This window comes from Caenorhabditis briggsae (genome assembly GCF_000004555.2).
Source record: "Caenorhabditis briggsae complete genome, chrV, whole genome shotgun sequence".
NCBI classification, from domain to species: Eukaryota; Metazoa; Nematoda; class Chromadorea; order Rhabditida; family Rhabditidae; genus Caenorhabditis; species Caenorhabditis briggsae.
The window spans coordinates 10898519-10925605 of NC_013488.2; the positions used below are offsets into that span (position 1 = coordinate 10898519).

The 27087-nt window shown below is 36.6% G+C and overlaps 7 protein-coding genes across 7 annotated transcripts in view; 3 read left to right on the forward strand and 4 right to left on the reverse strand.

The window, feature by feature from the left end:
- Positions 1-2023, forward strand: part of CBG09519 — a gene marked incomplete at both ends in the record, with an annotated part of 5013 nt that extends 2990 nt beyond the window's left edge. The window contains 5 exons of the mRNA XM_045237657.1: positions 852-1039; positions 1084-1181; positions 1226-1378; positions 1422-1747; positions 1786-2023. Of these exons, the coding sequence (XP_045094025.1) occupies positions 852-1039; positions 1084-1181; positions 1226-1378; positions 1422-1747; positions 1786-2023 (1003 nt within the window). The remainder of the gene's footprint in view (positions 1-851; positions 1040-1083; positions 1182-1225; positions 1379-1421; positions 1748-1785) is intronic.
- A 187-nt stretch (positions 2024-2210) lies between these two features.
- CBG09518 lies at positions 2211-4216 on the reverse strand (the record flags this gene model as incomplete). Its single annotated transcript, XM_045237658.1, has 8 exons — positions 2211-2774; positions 2823-3118; positions 3162-3281; positions 3335-3428; positions 3478-3569; positions 3616-3703; positions 3925-4011; positions 4127-4216. The coding sequence occupies 8 exons, from the start codon at positions 4214-4216 to the stop codon at positions 2211-2213; spliced, it is 1431 nt and encodes a 476-aa protein (XP_045094026.1).
- Positions 4217-6562: 2346 nt separating this feature from the next.
- Positions 6563-8848, reverse strand: CBG09517 (the record flags this gene model as incomplete). The annotated part of the gene is made up of 10 exons (XM_002636978.1): positions 6563-6901; positions 6947-7260; positions 7304-7408; positions 7452-7538; positions 7586-7700; positions 7754-7848; positions 7893-8018; positions 8114-8201; positions 8245-8702; positions 8794-8848. The coding sequence occupies 10 exons, from the start codon at positions 8846-8848 to the stop codon at positions 6563-6565; spliced, it is 1782 nt and encodes a 593-aa protein (XP_002637024.1).
- A 4333-nt stretch (positions 8849-13181) lies between these two features.
- Positions 13182-16636, forward strand: CBG09516 (the record flags this gene model as incomplete). The annotated part of the gene is made up of 11 exons (XM_002636977.1): positions 13182-13280; positions 13687-13793; positions 13918-14143; positions 14187-14374; positions 14423-14693; positions 14738-14922; positions 14967-15309; positions 15356-15871; positions 15918-16136; positions 16181-16425; positions 16468-16636. The coding sequence occupies 11 exons, from the start codon at positions 13182-13184 to the stop codon at positions 16634-16636; spliced, it is 2568 nt and encodes an 855-aa protein (XP_002637023.1).
- A 476-nt stretch (positions 16637-17112) lies between these two features.
- On the forward strand, positions 17113-20938 carry CBG09515 (the record flags this gene model as incomplete). Its single annotated transcript, XM_045237659.1, has 14 exons — positions 17113-17148; positions 17203-17348; positions 17398-17563; positions 17847-18059; positions 18108-18461; positions 18514-18698; positions 18744-18951; positions 19002-19232; positions 19256-19467; positions 19532-20077; positions 20125-20259; positions 20308-20475; positions 20519-20665; positions 20710-20938. 14 exons carry the CDS (start codon positions 17113-17115, stop codon positions 20936-20938), a joined length of 2976 nt encoding a protein of 991 aa, XP_045094027.1.
- A 249-nt stretch (positions 20939-21187) lies between these two features.
- CBG09514 lies at positions 21188-23702 on the reverse strand (the record flags this gene model as incomplete). The annotated part of the gene is made up of 6 exons (XM_002636975.1): positions 21188-21330; positions 21376-21455; positions 22770-22961; positions 23005-23088; positions 23132-23256; positions 23634-23702. The coding sequence occupies 6 exons, from the start codon at positions 23700-23702 to the stop codon at positions 21188-21190; spliced, it is 693 nt and encodes a 230-aa protein (XP_002637021.1).
- A 388-nt stretch (positions 23703-24090) lies between these two features.
- Positions 24091-26687, reverse strand: CBG09513 (the record flags this gene model as incomplete). Its single annotated transcript, XM_002636974.1, has 6 exons — positions 24091-24260; positions 25583-25745; positions 25795-26116; positions 26162-26298; positions 26342-26392; positions 26448-26687. 6 exons carry the CDS (start codon positions 26685-26687, stop codon positions 24091-24093), a joined length of 1083 nt encoding a protein of 360 aa, XP_002637020.1.
- Between the last annotated feature and the right edge of the window lie 400 nt (positions 26688-27087).

Here is a 27087-nt window from a genome sequence, read left to right on the forward strand (position 1 = left end):
ATACGTGCATAGTATTTATTTGTATTTATTTGCCATTTTTATTGCAAATTTATTACCTGCATAACCCCATTAAAGTTTTTAAAGAAAGCACATATTTGTGATTTCCAGAAATATTTAGAATACCAAATGTCATGAAAAGACTTTTATCGGTTCTTTACGTTTAAAAATCATTTTACCACATTTGAAAATTTTTCAAAAAATTGTAAAAATTTTCAAAGGGGGTACCCCATGGCGACTTTTTTTTCAAAAAAAATTTTTTTTTGAAAAATGAGGCTACTTTCTCCGATTGTAGATAAACTTTCAAAAGTACGATTTACATTCGAGAAACTCCGAAAAACTGTTATTAACGAGAAACTCCGAAAAACTCCGAAAAACTGTTATTATTATTGAAATCACTTTCAGAGCCCCATAACTTTTTTGAGAGGGGCAAGGGGAAAAAATAAAAGCAGCGCTGTGATCAGCGTGTCCAAAAGTACCAATGACCAAAGTTTGAACAAATTCTCAACCACTGTCTGAAAACACTTCCCTTGTCAGATTCAATATGATACTATTTGGAAAACTCTATCTTGTTTGCAAACAAAGTTACAGGCGAAAAAGAGCGAAAAAAGCAGGCCCGGCCCGGGCCTTCCGGGGCGTCCGGGAAAAGCCACTTGATGGCCTGTAACTTTGTTCATAGACAAGATACAGTTTTCCAAGTAGTATCATTTTGTAGTACTCGTCGAGTTCTATCATATCAAATTTAGGTGGTCCTAAAATATTGACACTGAGAGAAACTATGCCAGGGCCCGCGAAGGCCCGGCAAAGGCCCGGATTACAAGTATGGTAATTTGTTTTTAATTGAAAAATTTCAGAGCAATTGTGTATTGTCGATATTTTGGCAAAAATGGAACAGAAATGCTGCCAGCATTTCAATCATACAACTTCCCAGAATTTGTAGTGAACTGCCAAAAACGAAAAGGAACACATCGGTTATCCGTTAGTACTCAAGCCAATAACAGCTACACCTATCCAATAGAACTAATTGATCGAACACAAAAAGGTAAAATCCAGATATCGAGCATCTCATAAAAAGTAAATTTTCAGTATACGATCATGAATTTTCCTTCTGTATGTCCAATATCTATGGAAAAGAACCAAAATGGCTTCAACTTTCAGAAATTATTGAACACTACAAGCTGCAGGTACAACGCGACACTATTTTTTAATTCAAAAAACTCTATTTCAGGGAATGACTCATTTCTACTTCTATGTATTCCACATCGATGAGTACAGTAACGCTCTTCTACAGGATTACGTCAGAACTGGAGAAGCTACAGTAACACATTTTCTGGAAAGGAATGATCGAGAACTCCTTCACTGGCAAATCGTCGCATTCAGGGTATACGATATTTAAGGGGTTCGGTAATTATATAAATTTTCAGGATTGTACGCTGAGAACTCGACATGTTTCGAAATGGAGTCTCTTTTCTGATATTGATGAAAGACTGCTAATGACAAAGTATCCAGGAACGATTCTTGATTATTTGAGAGAAGTGAAAGATGATAGTGTTGCTGGAATTCAGTTTAGGCAGCAATGGATTATGAAAACTGAGTTTTTGCCTGAAAAATATGAAGGAGACAAACAGGTAAAAATTTGTATTTTTTCGAAAAGAAACTTTAAAGTTTTCCGATTGATGAATGGTCTCCGACTCTTCGTTGGCACAATTCTTCCGCTATCGGACCACCAGGACACACTGTCAAATGCATTGTTATGCCAGAGAAAGTACTTGCCATGTGGACTCATAGACCATCAATGATGTATCCTGGATATCATATTCACGAATTAAAGCCAGAGGAAGGCCTCGTTCGACACTACAGAGATCTTCAAATGTGGAATTGGGGAAAGACATGGTTGAAGGAAATTGTTGCAATGGGGCCAATGAGTATGACTGATTATCCGGCAAAATATCAGAAAAATCTAACGGATGCAGTGAAAACACGAACGAAATATGTGTATGAAAACTATCATCCAAGGGAGGAATAACGTCGTTCAGATACTTATTCGGCATAATCATTTGGAAAATTTCGGGTTTTGTGGTTCTCTTCTTTCCATTTCGTTTTTTCGAACGCGGTTTTTTTACAATTACTTGTTTTTTTTTCTCGGAAATAAAAATGAAGTTCAACAAAAAAAAATCATGGGTTACACAAACAACGAAAGTAGACAGCGGCAACTAATTATTATCAGAAGGTATCAGGATCGCAGTTTGGCTAGGATTTACATTATTTTCATTAGGATTCTTGGTCGCAGCTGAACTCCTTTCAGTACGATACGAAGATTGTCGAAAAAAGATATATGCAGGAGAAATGCCCAACGCCCAGGTGACTCTCGTCAATGAACATATCATGTTACGGAATGATCGAAGGAAATTGGTTGAACTTGAGGAAAATGTAGATTTCTCCTTTTTTGACTCTTCGGCTTTCCCTTTTTTGAGATTTTCGATTGAAACAGTATTAACTAAAGTATTCGAAGCGTCTTGGTTGTTCTGCTGGTTTTCTTCTTGTTGATTCTCGTTTTGGTTTTCATAGGTTGAAGTCAGTGAAGACGTGGAACACTGATAATCAACAGGTAGGAGAGGACTAGCATTCTGATCGACATTTTGGTTGTTGTCGTCTCGTGGTTCGTCCATTTGAGTCTCTGAAATGCTGCTTTCGATTTGGGAAGGCTCTCCTTGAGTAGCAACATTCGCGGGTAACAAATTGTCAAAATATTTAGTAGCAGCATCAAGTTGCTTTGCCTGCAATAAGATGAAGTTTTTGAAGAAAGGTCAAAGGAAAAATCTTACCAGATAGGTGAACGTTTTGATAGCTAGCTTTTTTACCAACCAATTCCTGATGCTTTTCGAGCATCCGATAATGGCAGTAACAGTACAGAATATGAAACATGTCCATTTATGACTCCAGAGAAAAAGCCCCAATTGTTTTGGGAATCCAGAACTGTTGTTCCTTGGAAAAACCACTGAAGCGCACTTTTTGGTTATTCCTTTATCTTTTTTCAGATATTCAACAAATTCTTCCTCACATTTGGACACAGAATGTCTTTTACAATGATGGAATGTATAATTGTAAGCATTGAGAGATCCTGAAAGTTAGTTTTATGACATTTGAAGAATGATAAATCCAACTTTTGACTGGGAAGCATTCCAGCGATATATCTCGATTTGTTTGATTGATCAGGTAGAGTTCATCATCACGGAAACGAATGCTGTCTGTGAAATCGAGTTTTACATAAACTATTTTGTAATCTGAAAACAGTCCGGTATATTTTCCGATGTGATGATTAACAATGGCAATTCACCGGATGACGTAGAATTGAAAAACTGAATTGACTTGGTCACTATTTCAACATAAACCAAACAAAAAAGTGGTTTCTCACTTTTCTTGGAGACTCTCTAAAAGTCGTTGCATTTGTAAGCATAATATTTAATGAAGTATAGATACCTGCAATCCTTCATTGAATGCCAAAGTGCAATTATTCAAAGCGGGATCCTCAAGACAGTCAGCTTGCTTGGCCCATTCATGATTGATCAGGACTGAAAATATTTAAATTCATTATTTCGAAATCACAAAAAATCAAACATGTTGATGTCTCTCCACACAGAGTCTCTGCTAGCAATCGATCCACTTCTTTCCAACATTTCACATTCTTTAGTCCACCGTAGTAAAACTGTATTGGAATACTAGATTTCCTTGATTGTGCGAAAATCTCTGAAAGATGAATTCGAATCTTTTAAATCACATTATTTGCTCACCCATGGTTATGTTTCCTGAATTCTGTACTGGACATTCACATTATTTAAGTATTAGATTAGGAAGATCCTTTAAAATTCTCCTTGAATAGGGGGAAACATTGGAGAGAAAATTATGGTGATTTTCGAAAACCGAAACATTACATTCTTCTTTTTTATTTGTCATTAATGAATCCTTGAAAGTATGCCTTTCAAACAGTTCCATAGAATAGTTGGTTTCATTTTTCTTTTTGAATTCAATGAAGTTTTGAAGATATTCTTCACACGTGCTACTATCTTCTATTGTCTTGTACTCCTGCAATGGTACGTCGGCTGATTCAGAGATTCCTTACAGCACTTACTGCAATACAAATATCCAAACTTTTATAACAGTCCTGTCCTATCGAAGTCAGACAATTGTCATACTGGGGAGTACAGAGTTTCACAGCCATGTAATATTTCCAGCATTGCTCTCGAAGGGATAACTCATCGGTTCTCAAAGAACTCGACACAATTAATAATGCCAGAACTGAATCATTGAAAGAAAATTTATATGGATAAATAGATAAACGGAAATCTTGCCGAGTAAAACTTGTGTCATTGTAAATAATCAAAGCAAACAATGTCCTCGTAGAGTATTTCGATGGTTTTTTCGAAAAAGAACTGTGTCATTCGCCAAAACTTGAGAGTGAATATCTGGAGGTTTTTAGTGAGAAAGAAACTATTTTGAAAAAAAAGAAAAACGTATGAACAAAATGGATAACAGAGAGATTAAGTATAAGCAATTTTTAAAAATTGATAGGCAAAGGTAAAACACTGTTCTTAAAATTGAACTATCAGTATAGAAACTAGTTTTCTAATGGTAAGTTTTAAATACGCTTTTAGACTGAAAGAGCGTGCCTGACAAAAAAAGTTATCAGTGCAGCATGTTTACAACTCGCCTGAGCCTCGTTTTTATACTGGGCTGTGATGAGTAAATAGAAAAAAAAATGATGCGACTCTCTTTTCCAAACTCAGTCAATGACTCAGTTTTCTAGAAGTTTAAGAAATTTTCCGTAATTATCAGAATTTCCGGGAAGTTTTCTATAATGATTGTTCTGGGGGCCAAGTTTGATATTATAAAAGCAATTTTTACCAAAACTTTCATTCTGCAGGAATTCGGTCCGCCAAACAGCGGTCATCGACCAGTCGACTGTCCTTTAGCAGTCGATTATGTTTTGAAGTGGAGAAATTTGTTTCGATCATAATTCCAAAATCTAGCAGAAGCATATAATATTGTTTTCTGCCTCATTACCAATCAAAACTTTCAAGTCTCTTTTCCAAGGGTTCCGATTGTCCGTCAACAGTCCCTCGACGACTCGTCGGTTCTCTTTCGGCTGCTTCTTTAGGAGAAAAGTTTTCATGGCTCACCTTCAAGTATTAAAAACAAAAAATGTGTACTTTCTGCATTTTTTTATTAAGTAGAATTTCGTTCATATTAAAAAAAAACTTCTCGGATTATCTGACAGAAGCTTGTGTTTCAATCGAAACGTTCAAAAGTATTTATAATTTTTCGTCCTGTTGCAAAAAAGACTATGAAAAAACAATGATTTATTCCTGATACAGGATAACAAAGTTATTAACAAAATACATACGAGATATAAACAATTGAACGATGGTTTGGAGATGAGAGGTAGAAATAACCAGTGTCATGAGTGCGATTGGGTTTTTATGAGATTGGGGGCAAATTTACCTAGTAACTATGTTATGGATTCAACGTTTTTTCCCTAAAAATATGAAAAAATAACCGAGTTTGTGTCAACACACACTGAAAAAAAAAATGAAAACGGAAGGCAAGGTTTGGATGGGGAACAATTCTACACATACAGGGTGGGGCAAAAGTTTGGCAACAAACGTTTGACATAAGCTGATGCGCGCCGGCACACTTTTCAGGCCTTGCTTTTATGTTAATAATATTTCTCGTCTCTTCATTAGTAAATGTGCAAAGTTTCATATCCTTACCTCAATTTTTACGAAAACGGCACTACTTTCTGTACGCATCCTTTGATGTTTTTCTGGCACGCGCTTGACCACCTCTTTCATTGATGAGACACTGTTCAGCTTAGAGGCAAAACTCAATTCTAAAAATTGTCATGTATAGACACAATGCCCTCGGCTATCTATCAGTAATGATATTTTAATTCTCTGGGCAGCCAATCCTCAGCAAATCATGAGTTTTGGAGGAATTACTCGAAATGAGGAAAAACGCTGTTTTTGGTGGAGCCTGGTCTCCAAGTGTACCAAGAAAACTACTTCTAGTAAAAATCATACTGTCTGTGTCATAATCTGACTTTGAATAGCAAATTTAGACATTCCAAAAAGACATAGCGCCTGCTCAGACGACAAAACATGTTAAGCAGGAGTGCCAAGCCAATTTCTCCATTTTGATCCCCGAGAAAGGATGGCCTGTCTCTAGTCAGACAACAATACGATGGCGCTTTTCGTGCAAGGTAATTTTCAAGCATGTGTTCAAGTTTGTTTTAAAACAATTTTGGAGACTCTCAAAAATCATTCTTCCACGGAATGGAGCCATTTACCGGCAGACAACCCCCGTGCCAGCAAAACGCAACCCAAAGAAGTTGAGCCCCGCCGTTAGAAACAGAACAAAAACAAACAGCTGTGACTTAACTTTGTTACAAATCTCTTTGATGAAATCCTGTTAAAATTTGAAACTGATTGGGCTATTTTCCGAGAAGTTATGACATCTTCTTTTTGTTGCCAAACTATTGCCCCACCCTGTAGATGAAATCATTTGGGTCTCACGGAGAACTTTTAAGAACTGCTGGGAATTCTCGAATAGAAACTACTTCAGATTTGATATCTCCACTCGTCAGAGTATCTTGATTATTATTCAGTGCCGATTCAATAATAGGAATGTTACCATTGTTAATATCAATGCCTGAATTTTCTGAATCTGCACTTGGCAAACTGATTCCTGAATCCGAAACGGACGAAATCACATCAGAACTTGACGAAATCGCTATTTCTGCTTCTGAGCCCGACGGAAGTAGGGTTCCATGATCTTCCAGTGTATTATCGTTGCCTGTTTGATTTTCTCCACAAAACTTCTTGCAGGTTACTCTTGTTTTCGGAGTTTTCTGAAATTACGGATAACATTTATCACTAAATATAGTACCTCTTACCACGATGATAAGAACCATCATCGCAATGAAAGCAAAAACTCCTAAGAAAAAGAGAGACCATTGAATAGTAGGGCTCATAATACTCCATGACGACTCTTCTGTATCATCTACCGATACAGGAGCAACCATTCCTCGTGTCTCTTTCGAAGACGGCCAAAGGAGATCAGAAAGTTTGCTGATTGCATGTTCGCATGATTGGCGCATCCCATCAATATCTTTCAAACAGATTGGAAGATCCTTCTGGCAGTTCTTTCTGTTTTCCCGGACACAGTTGGCATACATATACCCGCATGAAGCCACGACGTCTGCAGAATCTGTACATCATGATGAGCACACAGATGGGATAAAATCACTTACTCCTTGAGTTACCGCATTCAAGCGACACTTTTTCGAAATACTGCTTCACGCGGAGAGAAGTTGTATTCGTCGATGATTCCAAACTGATTATTATGGATTTCGTATCTGAAGTCGGATTTCTATTTTGATAAAAACGAAAAAATAGTACCTCTCTGTGTAAGTGATTGATCTTCTGATGCTTCGAATCCTTTCTCAAACAACTTGTCTCCAATTTGAACTGTCGACGGGTCCACATCTAAAATGAGAAAAAACAAATTACTTTCTAAAATATCCAATTCTCACCATATTCTGCTGCCTCTGAATAGAATTTGGCCGCCAGCGCTGACTGGAGTGTTTCAATTAACTCAACAAACATCTGGCATCTTATCTTTTTGGAGTCCAACATTGAAAGAGTTCGCTTAAAATTAAATCGTTACAGTTGACCATATTTTTATTGAAAATCCCAATTACCTTAACATTCTTAGAAAAAAGCTCATCGCACTTTTTCTGTCCGTCCTGTTGATCATAACAAGCAACACGAGAAACACTCTGGTGGTTGAATTCCACTGAAACATGAAAACTGAACTGGGAGATTCTTCAAAAGACTTACAGGAAGATTTTTGGCACATTTCATCTGCTATGATTCTTGTTGCTACTCTTCCAATTGGGCCCATTTCTGCCCCAACAAACCAGAGATTGTAGGGAATATGAAGACTCCCGGCTGTTTTGGTATCAACTGAAATTAGTTCCATTTTTTGAGATTGTATTCCATCTTGATCTTCTGTTGATCTTCAGACTAGACTTATTGAAAATTTGAAGAAAAGAACTCACCATCTTCTAGTACTTTTCTATATTGATCCAAAGCAGCATGACACTTTTCGGTTTTGTGAAGTTCGACGTTCGCGATAGCGAAGAGTTTCTGGAAAAAAGTCTTTAGTATCTTCATGATCCTCGATTAATACCAATGTTAAATTCAGCAAAGGAGTTGTTGAGTTGAAATCTTCTATCATCTTCTTTTCAGCCAATTCTAGTTCCAATTCGATTTCGCAAGATTTCGCAACGACTTGATGAACTTCAAACAACGGTCTAAGATGCTTCTCAATATTTTTCATTGCTGGTTTCGTCTCCTCTTCTATTATTATATTCTTATAGAACGGACCATTTATATGAACTGAAGTGCAGGCATCGTTCTGGGAGCATTCTTCATCGAATTCATCCAAATCGTCTTCAGTAGATTTTGTGCATAAACAGAATCTAGCATTGCAGTTTCTCACAGTAGTCAATGTTCCGACGCATGCTTTATACTGTAGAATGCAGTAGTCCAATTTGTTTGATTGAAGAGAACACTTTTTACGGAACTCCAAGCGAGTCATATTTGCTGGATACAAATCATCCGGAAACGATGGTCGTTTTAGATTGCCTGAAATTATATGAGGTGAATTTTTTACAAGTCGAAAAACCCTGAACATATCCCATGTAAGTCCAGTAGATTTGTGTTGATAAATACTCACTTTTGCCAGCTACAACAACTACAAGTAGAAGAAGATGAATCCAAAAAACGGTCATCTTCCATAGGCCAGGAATAAGTTTTTGCGTACACTCTCGGATCGGTCTGAAAATCGAATCGTTTGGCACAAAACAGTCGATTCTAGAAAGAACAAAATACAACAAACTTTGTCTTGAATCACATGATAGAAGCAGAAAAATCAGGGTGCAAACTTTGAAAGTAACGAGAGAACAAGAAACCGTCCATGTTTTCATTTAATTGTTTTTTCAGGAAAGATAATGAAACGTCATCCAAGAAAGTTCGAAACTCCGTCGGCGAGTAACACTGGCGGAAAAGAAAACAAGAACATGATAGAGAAAAGAGTATGAGATGAAGAAAGAAAACGAGAAAACAGAGGTCATTTCTCGCCTCTTGTCAATCCTAACCATCTAAAAAAAATAATAGAAGAGACATTGTTTTGTTTCAGTGGTGAAGGAAGCAGTTTTCACTAGCACATGAATTCAATTTTATCTATTTGTTGAGAGAAATAAACGTATTGCAGAATAGAAACATTGTCGAGAAGGCAGGATGAGTCATCAATTGATGATAGTCATCTGTTCTGTGACCTCTCCCATAAATCTTGTCGAGTTCAGAATAACACCCATCGATTGGGTTTTTGCAAATGTATTTTCCAGAAACAGACTGATCAGGTCCAATATAAATGTTACCAAAAAATCATATTTCTTTCTCTATTGGGCTTATCTTTTCTTCCTTCTCTCTGAAAAAAATGACGTGTATCAAAACCATTGTTTACAAGCTTTTGCGCTCCTGCATCAATGATTGTTTGCTCAAAACCAAAGATTGACAAGATATTCCAGAGAAGGTTCTTGAATTTGAAAAATTAAAAAATTGTTTACTGTATCAAATGGTTTTGTGAAAAACACACAATCATGAAACTCTTAACAGAAGTATCCACTCCAGTTAAGACATAAATATCGAAGGGTTTTTCTGTGATATCATTTAGTGGGGGAGTTTTTGAAAATAATCAAAGGATTAATATTATGCTGGTACAAAAAAAATCGGAGCTGTGGATGAGAAACACCGGTTCCCGTGGCCGAAGGTCCCAAAACGACAAGTACCGTAACCTAGAAATATTTCCGTTCTCCGTATTGTTTTTCTCGTTTTTCGAGCGTTTTCAGTCAATGTTTTCATCATTAAATTTTTAGTTATTTTCGGACTAGTTTGGGGAGGAATAATAGAAAACTCGACGAAAAGCAGAGAAAAACCAGATAAAACCAGATACGGAAAAACTCTTTTTTAGGAAAGTTAGTTGCCGTTTTGGGACTTTCGACCACGACCACATGCTTTTTACTCCCACAACTCCGATTTTATGTACCAGAATTATTCCAAATGAAAATTGAAACCAATCAATTGGATTGAATGAGAATTTCACAGATGATTTCCGAAAATTTAGCGTATCCAGAGCAACAGACCCCAAGAAAATAGTCAAAGTAAAGGATCATTTTGGAAATACTTGGTCAAGAAGTGCCTAGTTTTTTTTTCTTTTTTAATTCATCAACTGATCACCAACATTGACATTAATATCAGCTGTTAAGCTAAAAAAAGAGAGGTTGGATTACAAAACGCTGGGTTTTTTTTCGTAAGAACGAGAAGAATGGTTCCAGAAACATAGTGCGAGTTTGTCTCAAAAGTTGAAACATTGTAACTGACGCGCCGTTGCGGACGAAATTCCTTCACTGTGTGTTGTTCTGGCAAATAGAAAAAAGAATACGCAAAAAGCAATGTGAGAAAAAAAAGAAAAAGAGGACACCAGTTTGTTTTAAAGAAATGGGTGCCAGAAAAATCGTCAAAAAATTGAAATGGAAAACTGTTAAAATAGAATCATAAGTTTTAGAAAAAAAAACATAAAATAAAACAAAAATTCTCAAAATCGCCAATTTGGAACTTCAAAGTTTTCGGAAATTCTCAGGTTTTTTTGGAAATTCTGAAGTTTGAAAATACGAAAGTTCAAAATTTGGAAGTTTTGAAATTTAGAAATTTGAAAATTCAAAAGTTTGAAAAGTTGGAAATTCAGAAACTCAGAATATCGGAATATCAGAAAGTCCAAAAATGGAATATCAAAAATTGAAAAGATGGAAATACCGAAATTGCGAATTTTTCAAGTTCGGAGAAACTCAAAATTTAGTAAATAAATCAGTATCTCAAAAAAAACAAACATCGAGAAAAACATCTAGATATTGAGAAATTAAGAAGTTTGAAAATGCGAGTTAAGGAAGTTCAGAAACTCGGGAGTTTGAAAATTAGGATATTCAAAGTTTCAAAAATCAAGTTTTTCCGAGTTTTTTCGGTTTTAAAATATTCGAAGTTTCAAAAACGCGCTATGAAGCTCCAGTCTTAATTTCCTCAAAGAGTTTTCTGACAGTTTGAAAATATGTTTTGTTTGTGAATAGTGGTAGTGTGTGTGTATTTTATAAAAAAGGAAATTAGTGAAATTCGGCTGAACGACGGGGATAATTCGCTGATGTCAACCATTTCAACTGTTTTTTTTATAATTGTGGCTCTACTGTTGGTTGGAATTTTTCGTTCGAGATCTGATGATCTTCATGGTTCTACATCACATGATTTCAGTTTTTGACAATTTCCTTATTATATTTTGGGTCAACTCGGTTTAATTTTGAATGCACCTCATAAGTACAAAAATGAAATGTACTAGTTCATATCAAACTTGTTCCTGGTCATATGAGATACCAGTTCTTTGCTATTTTAACATCTCCATAGTTCATTTTTAGGTCGGTCATAAAGTTATTCATGAGATGATTTGAAATTTTGGCGATTTGAACGATTTTCCTATTCAAATCGTTCTCAGTGTTTTTTCGGGAAGAACGGAGTCGAATTGAGCTTCCTGGTATTTACTTTTTTCATCTTCTTTTCTCCAAAATCCCAAACTTCATGCGTCTTTTCGTCCATCGTCTTCTTCTCCTTCTTCTCTCCCGTGGTCCCTCCTTCAATCGGCCATTTCTCGAATTTACGAGCTTCGTCAAAACTTAGGGCTCAGAAGGAAAGGGGCTCCCTCGCTTGCTCTCCAATTTTAGAGATGGATAAAGCGATAAAGAATCTCCATTTTCAAGTGTTCCGAGGTTCTATTTCCTTCCCCTTTTTCTCAAGTTGTTGTTAACTGATCGAGTTTTTGATATGCATTATATTCTTCTTCTTTTTTTTCAGATTTTTTTTCTAAACAACCCTTTTCAGAACAGTCGGGTTCCCTCTTGTTACTCAAAAAATTCAATGCGTTCCTATTTTTTTTTCGTATTGTTCACTGTATTATGATAAATGATTCTACCATATAACAACAAGAACGCATTGTTGAACCTGAATATAAAGTTAAAATTCAGGATCCTATAAAAGAGAAAAAAGTTGTTCACAAGTTCAAAAAAGTCCTCCGGGATCTTTTTTTTTAAATTCTGTCTCAATTTTTTCCTTCCAAATAATCTCTCTCCTCCATCTGAAACCTTTTCGCCCCCTCACATCATCTCTCTTCTCGTTTTTCATGCTTTATCAGATGTGTAAAAACTTCATGAAAAATTCTGGAAACATTGGTTTTGATCAGACGGGCGGACTCAGGAATCACAGCCACCTAAAAGTTCAGAAAATCATGTGATGTTCAATGGATAAGATATGTGGTAGAATAAAACACGACTAGAGAACAAAATTGAAGGTAAAACTGAAAAAAAGAAGAGTGAAATGAAAGGACAAAAAAGTGTATCATGCGGCATCGTACATCTGCCATGATAAGCTATCTTTTCTTTACACTAAAACCAGTCGCTGGGATTCTCCATCCGTTCGTGGTCATGCTTTGCGGAGTCTCCATTATTTTTAAATCTTGAAAAGGTGAAAAACCCTCATGATTTTTCTCCATTTTCATATACTTGTTCTGAGTTGATACAGTGTAGTTGATACAGTAGTTGTACCTTAGTGTCTCGGAATATAAACTTGCCAAAATGCAGAATGAATAATCTTCTTTGTCAAAACCAAAACTAAAGATCGGCATCAATCAAACAAGACAGAATCCATTTCTTTTTATTTGAACGAACGTTTTAAATTTTTTGATATCTTTCACTACCAGAACTTCAAATTTAGCGTTGTAAAAATGTACTTTGTCTTCTTCTAGGAAAGCAAAAAACGAGTTGATTTTAGACCTTCTGAATTTCTCAATTTCGAGTTACCGAGTTTCAAAATTAGGAATTTAGAGCTTTCCTAACTTTTATAATTCCGGGTTTCTGACGTTCTGAAGTTCTGGATTTCTGAGATTTTAAACTCCAACAAGTTCCCGAATTTCTGATTATCTGAATTCTTGAATTTTAAATTTCAGAATCTCTAAAATTGAGTCAAAGCATGACCACGAATTTTCAAGTTGATTCAAGTTTTTCCCAACACAGAAATAAATGCATTCAAGCCAGAACCCCTGTCTGGTTGCAATCAAATGGTGAAAAAGTATGTGCTTCTCCGTAATTAGTGACCACACCAATCCGAAATCATCACTGATTCTAATCTCCAAAACACACACACTTTTCGTCCGGTTGCTCCGGTCATTCCGTTTGCCCATTCGTTTATTTTCACCTCAAGCGCTCAAAGAAAACAAAAGACTTCAGATGCCATTTGCAGATGCTTTGTTCTTTCTCTTTTTCAGTGAATCACACATTCCTCATTACACAATTTATGTTCACAGCTATTTTTCTTCCTATTAATTTTTTATTTCGAATGAAATCCTCCTTCTCTTTCTCATAATTAGAGCTAATTTTGTTGCAACTGTCACTTACATATTTCTGTGTAGATGTTTGAAAATATTATACTTTAAAAAAGAACATGTAAACAAATATTGTTTCCAATTATTTTACAGTATCAATGCGCGATTACTCATGCTCCGCTCGCGCTTTTGTTTTATTTTTGGGCATACTTCTATTTTGGGTTTCTACCGTTTTCATATACATTTTCAGATAGTTGTTGGTGAGAATGAAAAAACTACTACTCTCAATTTTTATACTAACCACTTTAACTAACTCTCAGAATACGTAAGTTCCAAAATATTGGGTACTTATTTTCGGCTGCAACTAACACACTAACATTTCAGGAATGAAACAATTAAATATACTAATTTTCCTCTTCCTACTGCCATTTTTCCTGTAGAATATGATCTCAATATCACGACTTATCTACCAGGATACAATTGGAAAGCAGATGAAAGGAATATGAGTTATTTGGGATCAGTATCTATTAGAATGGAAGTCAGACAAGAAATGGATAAAATTGTTCTGCATTCATCCAATTTGACGATAATAGATGCAAAAGTTATCAACGTATGTTGTCCAAAAAGATTAAACTATTGAAGCAAGTATTCAGAGTGATAATAATTTGGAAATCAAAAGTTGGACTATCAATGATAGCAATCAGTTCCTTATTTTAAGCTTAAACAAGATAGTTAATCCCGGTGAGAATTTAGAAGTTTTTATAACTTTTGGAGGATATCTGCGAGAGGATCGGAAAGGATATTACATAACAAAGTCGACAAAACCAACTGGAGAACCTATGTAAGAATTAATTTAAGTAATTTCTGATTTTTATTTGATTTTTAACAGGATCAACGCTGTCACTCAATTCGAAGCCACCTCCGCTCGTTTTATGGTTCCTTGTTTCGACGAACCTCAGTTCAAAGCTACGTGGCAAGTTAAACTGACATATCCTACCGGTGCTGTAGGTTTGACGAATACAATTGATATGGAATCAATCGAGGATGGAGACTTCACAAGTACCACTTACAAAAGAACTGTCAAAATGTCTTCGTATCTTTTGGCAATTTTTGTTGGAGATGTTCAGTTCAAAGAGACCACTACAAAAAGAGGACTTCGAGTCAGAATTAAATATTCTCGAAAAACCCAGCCTTTGAATTTCAGATTCGAGTTTATGCTGACCCCAAAAACATTGAATCTGTGGACATGGCATTGAATGCTAGTCGACTCGCAGTTGATGGTTTCGAGGAACTTTTTGGTATTGATTTTCCCATGGAGAAGATTGATTTTGTCAGTGTCTTCGATTTCGAAGCGGGAGCTATGGAGAACTGGGGACTTATTATACATCGGTACTTGATATCACATTACCCAAAGTTTATCGATAAATTTTTAGAGCTGAATTGATTCTCGGAACCGATAAAGAAATTGTTGAAGTTGTTATTCATGAGTTGGCTCATCAGTGGTTTGGAAATTTGGTCACAATGAAATACTGGTATCAAACATGGCTGAATGAAGGATTCGCAACTTTCATGACTGCAATCGGACAAACATTTATTGATGGAAACTTTTCTCAAGATACGGTAAGTTGCGCTTGGACCACTCCTCATATGTCTTTACTTAAGTTTCATATATCACAACAAGAAGAGGCAAGACTCAAAGACAGGTATCGCCCCCTTCGTTCAGTTGCTTTTGATAAAGATGGGAGTGTAACAATTCAATCAATTTATTATTCAAAGGTAAAATAGACAAAAAAAAGCATTGAAGTGTTAACAACATTTTTAGGGAAGTTCATTCATTCGAATGCTAGAAAAAATTGTGGGAACACTTAATTTCTACGAGGCTATGCGAAACTATTTATCTCAAAATATGTACTCCAATGTGAAAGAAGATTATCTCTATTCGGCATTGGAAGCCGTTTGGAAAACTAACACGAACAATGAAACCACACTTTCGATATCTGAATTTGCTGAATGCTGGACTAACCAAAATTCATATCCAACAGTTTTCGCAACACGTACCCCAGAAGGAGTTGTTCTAACACAGAATAGAGAAGCACCCATAGAAAAGAATTACACAAATTATGACGAATGTGGATACAAATGGGACATTCCAATTTGGTACCAAGTAGCTGGAGAGGGTAGTCATGAGCTCGTATGGTTCAAAAAGGATCAATATGAATTGGAAATAAGGACTGAGAAAACAATTATTGTGAATGCTGAATCATATGGATACTATGATGTTATATATGATGATGTGTCGTATCAATCAATTGCTAGAGAATTGGAAAACAACCCAACGGTAGAAAATTTCAGTTTCATAGCATCATCCTCGAAAAATTTTTTAGCTGTATTCAATGAGCACCAAACTTCGTTTGCTGCTAGACCTTGAATCAAATGCGTATACTCAGATGATAGCTCCTCATAGTCTTGTCCTCATTGCTAACGCTCTGCGAAATGACGAATTTCCAATTGTTCAAGAATATGCACAAACCATTTTAAAAACAACCGAATTTATGATAAATAGGCTGAATGAACAAAACAATGAAGACTTGAAAATTATCAAAGTGAGTTCCGGTATCATGATGATTGAAAAAACAATTTATTGAAGGGCTTTTCAACGAATACATCCAAAGTCTTAAGAAAATTCTACAGTAACCCATCTGAACAATTTGGGGATTATTTTAAGAGAAACTTTAAATCGGATAAAGAGTTCTGTGAGACTTTGAGAAACGAACGAAATGAAGAAGTCACAAACCAGCTGGTTGATTGGTTGAATACAAATGATAGTTCAGGAAGAAAACATATCATGGGTTTTTTAATGTTCTGTGCAAAAAATAAGGACAAAGTCAGAGGGTACGTTTCTTTCTAGATTTCAAAATATCTTAATAATTCCAGACTTGTATTCGATCCAAGTTTCGATTGGACTGCACTTGAAAAGAGTCGTAATATTCAGTTTCTCAAAATTTTGAATCGTAGAAACATATACGAAACTCGCGAATTCAGAAAATTTCCGAGCAACGAGGAGTATATTTCTCGAAAAACGATCATTCGAATCGAATCCTAAATTTTCACCAATAATGATTTGTATTATGCTACTTTTTTCACTCACTTCTGTTGTAAACTTTTATTCATAAAGTTTTCGATAAAAGTGGTGTTGTTCGTAATGTTTTGTCAGAAAAAGGCAAAGATCATAAAAGAAGAGAGATGTGTGTAGCATTTTCCGTATGAATGTGATATTCCCATTCCATAAAAAATGATTGCAAAGAAAAAGCGAGTGGGCTCCTCCTCCACATCCAGCCCATTTTGTTTCCATGTGTTTACCACCAGAACCATCTCTCGTTAATCCTCTTATTGTTCCTCTAACCGTAAGGCACTCAACAAAGTTTATTTAAAACCCTTTTTGTTTTTTTGTTCATATACGATTGCGTGTTCTACCTCGCCTCTTGACCTATTGTTTTTCTACTTCTTCTTCTTGCTCTAGTTCCTCTTCCAACTCTAACTGTTCACTTCTCTTATCATTAATTGCTGTTGTGTGTATTCATGACCTCTGTCTACCGCTATGACTCCTTCTCTCAGGTTTTCTCCTAAATCTTACTATAGTATCTCATGAATCAAATATTATATTTTCAGATGGGTCATCCGCCTCCAAAAGAAACTAAAAAAAGTTGTCAAGTGAGGACATTTGCTCTTCCAATCGTCTGTACTTTACTCGGTATTGTGATAACCGCTTTTATCACGTGGCACATCACTCGAGCACAATACGAAAAAAATATTGGGTGAGTTATTTAGGTTAACAGAAAACCGAATCAATTATCTTGATTTCAGAAACGACGCACCAACTACAACCTCTTCTCCAGAAGATGCGATTCCAGCAAGTGATTTACGACTTCCTACATCTGTCAGCCCAATCAGTTATGATCTGGTGATCAAAACTTATCTTCCTGGGTACAACTATACTGCTGATAGCAAGAACTTGACATTTGAAGGGCAGGTGAGTAGTGTTTGCAAGACCAGAAGAAGTTAGCAAAACAATTTAAATTACCGTAAAACCTGTAATATAAGAGTCACACACTGTCAAGTTTGAGCTCAATTATCTCAGCTCCTATGTAAGATATCGAAAATGTGTCAACTAACAAATAAATTGTTATTATGGTAAACAGTTTATCAGTTAACTACTTTTTCGTATCTTTAACATGGATCGAGATAAATTGGCTAGAAGTTAAGAGTTGGAAGTTTTTCTACAGGTTTTACAGTAAACATTTCCCAATTTTCAGGTGACAATCAAACTCAACATCACCAAGAGCATCAAGAAAATAACACTAAATTCAAAAGATTTGAATTTCACTGGTGAACGTTTGAAGAAGAGCACATTATATGTGAATGGGGAGCAGATTACATTCAAAGTCGATGATAAGCAAGATACTTACGAGAAGATCTTCTTCAATTTGGATAAAACTGTCGAGCCAACCACTGATGCTATTCTTAAAGTACCCTGATATTTTTATTTCTAATTATTAACAAATATCTCTTTCCAGGTATTCTTTGGTGCTCCTCTTCGTACTGACATGTCTGGATTATATCAAACTACCTACACAAACAGTCAAGGAGCTGTGAAAATGGCCGCAGTAACTCAAATGGAACCTGTGTATGCGCGTAGAATGGTTCCTTGTTTCGATGAGCCAGCATATAAAGCCACATGGACCGTCACTGTGATTCATCCAAAAGGAACTGTTGCAGTTGCAAATGGAATCGAAGACAAGACTGAAGATATTCAAGAGGAATTTATCAGCTCCAGTTTCAAAACTACACCGAGAATGTCTTCGTATTTGTTGGCCATTTTTATTTCAGAGTTTGAATACAACGAGGCAACAACTAAATCTGGCGTTAGGGTTAGTCATAGGATTACTCTCAAGACATCATAACATTTTTATATTATTTCAGTTCCGTGTTTGGTCGAGACCAGAGGAAAAGAATGCAACAAAATATGCAGTGGAAGCTGGAGTGAAATGTTTGGAATATTATGAGCAATACTATAACATCTCGTTCCCACTCCCAAAACAAGATATGGTTGCTCTTCCCGATTTTTCTGCTGGAGCTATGGAAAACTGGGGACTCATCACTTATCGGTTAGTTTTTTAATCTTCGAATTGAACTCTGGTGACATGTTTCAGTGAGAATGCCTTGTTGTACGATCCAAGAATCTACCCTGGATCACAAAAACGAAGAGTTGCTGTGGTGATTGCTCATGAGTTGGCACATCAATGGTTCGGAAATCTGGTCACATTGAAATGGTGGAACGATTTATGGCTGAATGAAGGATTCGCCACTTTGGTCGAATACCTCGGAACCGATGAAATCAGCGATGGAAATTTCAGAATGGTATATGAACCCTATTCTAACTACTTTAATATATTCGTATATATTTTCAGAGAGAATGGTTCACAATGGATGCTCTCTGGACTGCACTCGGTGCTGATTCTGTGGCTTCTACCCATCCAATGACATTCAAAATTGACAAAGCTATGGAAGTTCTCGACTCTTTTGATAGTGTGACATATGACAAAGGAGGTTCCGTTCTCAATATGGTTCGCAAAACAATTGGAGAGGAAAATTTCAACACTGGAATTAATCACTATTTGACACGTCATCAATTCGATAATGCCGAGGCTTCTGATCTCATTAGGGCTCTTGCTATAAGCTTCCGGACAATGTCATTGGGCCGAAAGGAGATAAATTGAATATTTCAATTTTCATGGATCCATGGACCAAACAATTGGGATATCCCCTTTTGAAAGCTACAAGAATGAATAAAACACATTTGGAGGTGACTCAAAGCAGATTCAAGGCTCTCCAATCTGGAAAAGAGGAAGAAAAATACAGTCATCCGATTTGGAAGTGAGTTGATACAAGCGAATTTAGGAAACGTTTCAATTTCATCTTATTCTGTTTTTTTTTTCAGTTTCAAATGGGATGTTCCTGTCTGGTATCAAATTGCTGGGTCTTCGGATATCGAGATGAAATGGATGAAGAGCAACGAGCCTCTCATAATTAAATCTGATAAACCAGTACTTCTGAATGCTGAATCTAATGGATTCTATCGAGCTGGATATACTGATGACATGTGGAAAGAGATTATTTATATGATCAAAGAGAACCATGAGGTTTCAGTGTTTTTTTCAAAACTACTTTTCAAGTGCATATTTCAGCAATTCTCAACACAAACTCGCGTTCGTTTGATTGATGACTCCTTTGCTGAAGCTCGTGCTGGTCTTCTCAACTACAGTGTTCCACTTCAGTTGTTGACTTATCTGAAGAACGAAAAAGATTACATGCCATGGTCAGCAACAATTGCCAAGATCCGTGAATTAGTGGACATGTATGGAACTGATCCAGAAAAACATGTCGTTTACAAGTTCATGATTGCACTAGCAGAGAAAACTCCAGCCAAGAGAGATATCGATTTTGTGTCCAAAAATTATTTGGATGATAAGAAATTCTTTGAAGTGTAAGGGAATTTTTTTTTGAATATTCGGCCAATTGATTAATTTTCAGAAACGCTGCTCAAATAATTCTTCTCAATGATTGCGGAATGGGAGAACCATCGTGTGGAGCCAATATGGTGAAATTATTCAATGATGAAGTCAATTCCAAGTGTGATTCCTCTAGAATCTTGTCAGAATGCTCACAGTGAGTCCAGCCGTAACATTTAAAAACCCCAAAAATCTAAAATTTCAGAATCGCAGCACCTTTCCGAGCAGAAGCTTATTGCCAAGCAGTCAGAAATGGAAATGCCGAAACTTTCAACAAAGTTTTCCATTGGTACAAAACAGAAAGAAATCAAGTAGAGAAGGGAAATCTGATGAATGCAATAACTTGCTCAAAAGATATCATGACCCTCAAAAAGTTAGACATTGGATCAAAAATTTGTAATTATAATTTTCTTTAGACTTTTGTTGGATTCCATGAAACCAGAAGGGTCTGCATTCCGACTTCAAGATGTTGCTACCCTGTTCTCTAAAATTTGTACAAATGATGCCACATCTGATTCAATGCTCAACTTCTTGATAGACAGATGGGATGATATGATGATAAGGTTAGATATTCTGAACGGGACTCCAACAAACCGGCTGATTTCAGACTTGCCGGAGATCACAGTGGATTCCATCGGGTCCTATCTTCGATCGTTGGCACTCTCAAAACCCAAGGAGGGCTTGAACAATTGAGAAGTTTCCGGAACAAAAATGCGAAAGCAAATGAACTTGGACTGGATAAAATGGAGGAGACTTCAGAAGTGACCATCAAATGGAGAAAAGATAATCAGAAATTTGTGACGAAGTTCATTGAAGACCTTACGAACCAGCTTTAACTTTTGTTTCCACAATAACTGAATAACATTACGGGATCTGAATTAAATTTCAATTTTTAATTTTTCCATTGATATTTTTGTTCCAATCATTTGAACCTACAGAATTCTACGCGCTTTCCATGTACATTGTCCACCTAACATTCTACCGAAATATCTCGGTGACCCATTTTTATTATTGTTTCTCTCTTCTGCCATGATTTATTTTTCTTCATGACTAGTTGTTTGGTTTTTTTCGGAGATTTTATTATTTCAACTGAAAATAACTCGGTGAATAAAGAAAAGAATAAATGATGTGAGAATTTTTAGTTGGCATACAGAGCATCTAGCATCCATTTCAGTCAGGCATGCAGCATCCAGGAAATCCAGACGACGTTCAATGTTTGCCGCAGCACCTGATAACAAATCAATAACTTCATAGAACAACATCATACGCTTACCGCATGCAGCAGCTCCAGCGCTTTGTCCGCAAGCTTGAACTATTTGTTGTCTCACACAGTCGGTGACCTCAAGTGCCGGTCTGAACAATTTATATGTATTTTCGATCATGGAAAACCAGCGCCTCATTGGCTCAGTGACAGAGCGTCTGTCTAGTAAACACACAGGTAAAACGACAAGTTCCAATAGCGGGCGAGCGGAGTCTAAGCGGCCGCAGGTGTGGCAAAAATGGGCGACTCGCGGCTGAAGACCGCTGAAGGGTCAACGATGGCCCGTCGGCGGGCTACTAAAATATCGGGGAAAAATTTGACTTTTTGAGATTTTTGTCAGAATCGCTAAGAAATCGAATTCTAACGATACGTTTTTCAAATTTTTCTCAGAAACCTCTCTGAAACCCTGAACGGACGATTGGCGGCTGAACGGCCGCTGAGTGGGCGCGGGCGTGCAACTGGCGGGGGAAAGTCGGAATACTTTGAAAAATAGTGCAAATTTTCAGATAAATAATATATTTTGAAACTTGTCAAAGTTCAGAAGATACTTCAAAACTTAGGATGAAGAATTTGAAAAGGATGGAAATCCTGCCTTGTCTGAAGCTTACCGTAAAACCTGTAATAGAAGGGCCCACACACTGTAAACTTTGACCTGATCTTTCTCGGTTACTGTAAGTGATATAAAAAAGTGGTCTACTGAGAAAATGTTTGTGATATTATGAAAAAAATTTTATCAGTTGACAACTTTTCAATATCTTTTACAGATACCGAGATAAATTGTCTCTAAATTAGAAGTTAAGTGGCCCATCTGTAACAATTTAAATGGTATTTTGAGATTCTTCATACTACTGTTTTTTTCATATCGTATTTTAATATAAGAACTCCTTTTCTATGTTGTTCAAAATTTCACAAAAATTTTTGAATAAAATTTTGGCTGTCCGAAAAGTTAAATAACGTGGTCGGTGGTTCGACTGATCGAAAAGTCTCAAAATGTATACAATTTTCAACTCTCCGACAGAGAACTCGATGGGAAAGCAAGGGGACAAGAAGATTAAAAGCAAAACAAGCCAGGCGAAACTTTAATTTTTATTTTCTCGATGTGTTTTCTTTTATGTTATTTTTTACTTCATTTTGTTGTAATTTTTTATAGTTTTCAATAAAATTGTAGTGAAAAACCACTGTTTTCAGTTTTCAGAGAATATAAGAACCTGTGTACGAGCGGAGCTCCTGTCCGATTTTTCACCGTAAAAAGCTGAATGGCGGCCCGCCGGCGTGCCGCACTCTTCCCCCGCGACTTGTTCGCCGCTTAGACTCCGCTCGCCCGCTAGTGGGACTTTCCGCTTTACCTGTGCAGAAGGTCGCTGGTTCGATTCCAGCATGAGGCACCGAAACTTTTTAAAACTCACGGACAAGAATTATCGTTGACTACTAAACTAGACTGTCCACACTGTTGCATTCGATTTGTGAGAGGTACTTGTTCAAAAGATCTTTGGAGACAGTCGATGTTGTTCATGAACAAGCCCTTTCCTGTTCCACATGCAAATTCGAAAAATGCATGATTCTGGAGATATGCGAGAGCTTCTCTTTGAGGATCTCGACTGAATTGAATGAAATAGAAAAAGAAAGAAAGAGGTAACTTGCCCATTAGCATAACTATAAAATACATTGAAATTGACACAGTATGTAGAAGCAGTTCCGAGACAGCCAGTCAGCTCATCGAAATCTCTGAAAAACATTTTAGAGAATGAATCTGGAACGAGCTACTTACTTGCAAATGACTGGAAGTCCATGAGTTGTCATTTGAGTGAGCAAAAATTCAGAACGAGGCAAATAACCATCGTCTGGGACAACTCCGTATTTTCCAAGGTATGAAATATAGCATGTGTAGAGGGTCTGAAGCGCAAATATTATTCTGGAATATAAAAATCGGAGCTGTGGAAGAGAATTGCCGGTGGTCGTGGCTGAAGAACCCACAACGACAACTAACCTGAAAACGCTTTTTGATTTTCGGATTTATTATCTCGATTTTCGGGTGTTTTCATTATTTTTTATATTTTACGATTTTTTGGGGAAAAGTAACAGAAAACTCGACGAAATTTCGTTCGAAATCAGTGAAAAAAATCCTGAAAATAATAATATGTTTAGGTTACTGTAGTTGTTGTTGTGGGACTTTTCCGCGTTTCTCTTCCACAGCTCCGGTTTTTGTGAAAAGATAATAAATTTTAAAAAATTAGGTCTCCCAAGAATTGATTATTTTTGAAATCGAATACCTGTGGAGTTGAGCAATCTTGTCCGTAAGACGAATATAAAATAGTCAGAAGAATGAAAATTGGAACCATTTTAGAAGCGAATGACTCAACTGAACACTACTAAACCGTCACTTCTCGAATATTAAACCTAACCAGTTTGTTCTTTTTTTCGTTAACAATTTTCAATAGTTCAACTCCAAAACTGGGTGGATTGAAGTCCCACTGAGTCAGTCGAGAATGAAACCAAAAAGGAATCAAGTGGTAACGAGAAGAATTTGTTTCGAGGAGTGACCATACATGGTCAAACACGAGGATGAGTCAAGGGAGTGTAAACAGTTGGTAAGGTGTCGATACTTTATAGTTGAAAGTGATGCGGAACAGAATAACAAATGGATACAAAATGTGGGGACAGATTGGAAGAGAAAATATAAAAATTAGAACAAAATGTTCGTGAGTAAAGCCCATTGAAATGGAACGATTATGGAATGGCCGTCCATGGATTATCAGCTAGTCTCTTTTCAAGATCTTCCTGCTTGATGTTTGTCTTAAAAGCGATTGAGCTCCACCGGCTTGATTCCAAGTCCAACATGAACTGATCGGTGTCAATCATCAGTCGTTTGTTGGAAATTTGAGGGCGATATTTGGTGGCTGGAAATTGAAATTTATCGCTAATCACACGGTTGGTATACTGTTGCGCTTTAATGAGAAAATAACGTAACGAAATTTTAGGTCTTTAAAAAATTAATTTTGAGGTGGAAAATCAACTAAAATTTGAGAGAAACTTGAATTTTTCACGGGTTAAAACTTCGAAAAATCTTCTTCTCATTAAAGCACGGTCTCTTTTTCAAATTGTTGATTTGAAAACTAGAGGAAAAATGTCTCTGCGTCTCTTCATCTCTCACGCTATTTTATCAGTATAATTTTTCACAGATTTAATTGGAAAATGGATGAACAGCTAAGAACGTCTCAAAAACGTTCAAAGATGGATATTTTCTGAAAATATTTTTATGGGTGATAGAAATCATATCCGAGATTGTCTGTAAGAAGTTTCAAGACTTGTCTCAAACTATCAAGCAAGATATGAAGCTTTGAAAAACTTTTTTGGATTTTCCGAGTTTTTAAGCAACTCTTCTTGCTCTATGAGCAAATTAAGTTACTATCATGTTAGAAAACATAGGAAATTAGATATTTGATTGCTTTTTGCAAAAAAAAAAACAACTTTTAACCAAATGGAAATTGCCTCCAAAGTCCAAAATCGCTCAATGTACTACTGTTTGACCCCCTAACACCGGAACAAATCCGAATCAAAAATCGAAGACGGAGGAATTGTAGAACAATCCATTACAAAAATTTTGGTCTATTGATAATTATAATCGGTTGGATACTCGCAGAGTTTTGCAGGATACAAATTTCAGTACAAAATTCTCAAAAACCCCGATTTTTGACACTTTTTCAAGATTTTCAAGAAAATGAGGACCTAAATCAAAAATCGAAGATGGAGCAATTGTAGCAAATCTTTCTGTGGTATTGATGACGTTTTTATTTCTTCAATTCCGTAAAAACCTGATAGACTTATGTACGGTTGAATGAAACCGGTTTTTTGCCAGTCGGTGTTTAGTGATTCATAACTTCGCTCAAAATGCTCAAATTTTTATAAAATTTTGTGCGGCTGATAGCTGAAGTCTTCGGTAACACAGCAAATAATTTTTCCTCTAAAAATAGCTCAACTTCGTACTTTTCTGTAATTTCCATGACTCTGGTGATAAGTTTCTATTAGTCAAAAAGACGAGAGAAAGGGGGAGGCGCGTGAAAAAATAAAATTTAGCTAGAGTGCAGACAACGAGAGAACTTTTCCAAAAATTTTCACTCTGGGAGACCGTGTTAAAGCGCAACAGCATACCGCACCAGTCCGCACTCGGTGACGAATACGATCACGAGTACTGAATACACTGATAATAAGAAAAACTCACTCAGAAGATCAAGTCCAATAATGGGATCGAGATCCGGATCATCGGGAAACGGTCCCCATGGATGGTCAGTTCCGTAGATATTTTTGTCAACTGGAACAACAACTGGGTTTCCAAAAGCATCGTACACGTGCTGTGCAGTTGGTATTAATGTTCCGTTTCGATGCTGAATGCATTTAGGTTACTTCAGTTTTAGTTTTCTATTTCGAACTCACTGATTTTTCGGGACGATGCCGTTCATTTCTTTGAGATCTATATGAGCTAGGCTCGTTTCGATCAAGCTTTTCACCGCGAGAACCAGCCAGTTTCAAGATAATTCTTTTGTTTCCAACTCGTGTTCGATGCATCTCCACTAACGCCATTTGTTGATCGGTTTGATTACCGAAACGAACGAATCCGGAGCCTTTGGAAGCTCCATCGATGTATCGAAACATTTTTGCTCCGCGGCAAGAATGATATTTGTCGAAAATCCGGTATAATTCGGCATCTGACATTTCTTCAGGAACACTTGATACGTGGAGATTGAATTCCGAGTTTCTGAATTTGAATTACAGGTAAGAAAGTATAATCGAAATCACTTACGGATTGTAACTATCGTTCGCAAAACACAAATTGAAGCGAATATCTTTGAAACCGGTAATTCTCTTTCCATTCAGATCGAACAAGGCTTGGCGAGCTTCTTCGAATGTTACAAACTCGATGAAGCAATATCCTTTCAGCTGTAAAACAAAGAAAGATGTAGAAAAAACTTGAAAATAGTACCTCGTCCTTGACATAGACTCGCTTCACTTTATATGGCGGGTGGTTGCTTTCCTGAATTAAAAATTGTATAAATAGAAAACATGCAATGAAAGTGGCTATAACTTACAGTGAAAACTTGCTTCAACGTGTCTTCAGACCAATCAGTAGGAACATCTCCAATCCAAAGTGTTCGCTGTGCATTGTTTCCGGAAAGTGAAATAGCTGGGAGCTGCTGAATAGGAGCTGCCAAAATAACAACAGGCTCTATCGTTTCAATGACGCTTTCCGGTGCATCTGATGGACCTTCACTTTCAGATCTTGATGATTGTGGTGGTGTTGCTGATAATTCTTCTTCGTCTTGATCCATATTCTAAAAAATTATCGGTTGAAACGTGCTTGAATATTTGTTAAAAACCAATTAAATTAAAAACAAGAGTTTTTGTATAGTTGTCCACGAGGACTACACGGCCGCGAGGACTAGGATTTCGTTGTCGAGACATGTGCGCGGTCTTTCAAATTGAGTTTTTTTTCTTGGCAGTGAATTTTTTTACAGACTCCTACAAGCGTCCAGAACACAAAAACTTCCATTTCGAATGATAATAAAGTGAATAATTATGGGGTTATTCACCAAAATGTAGAAAAATTCGGAGAAATGGAGAAAATTTCGCAAAACCGCGGAGAATGAACCAATCTCGCTGAAATTTCGGAGAAAATCGGAGAAAATTATAGAGAGCATATTCACAAAATTTGGGGTCAGAATATCCACT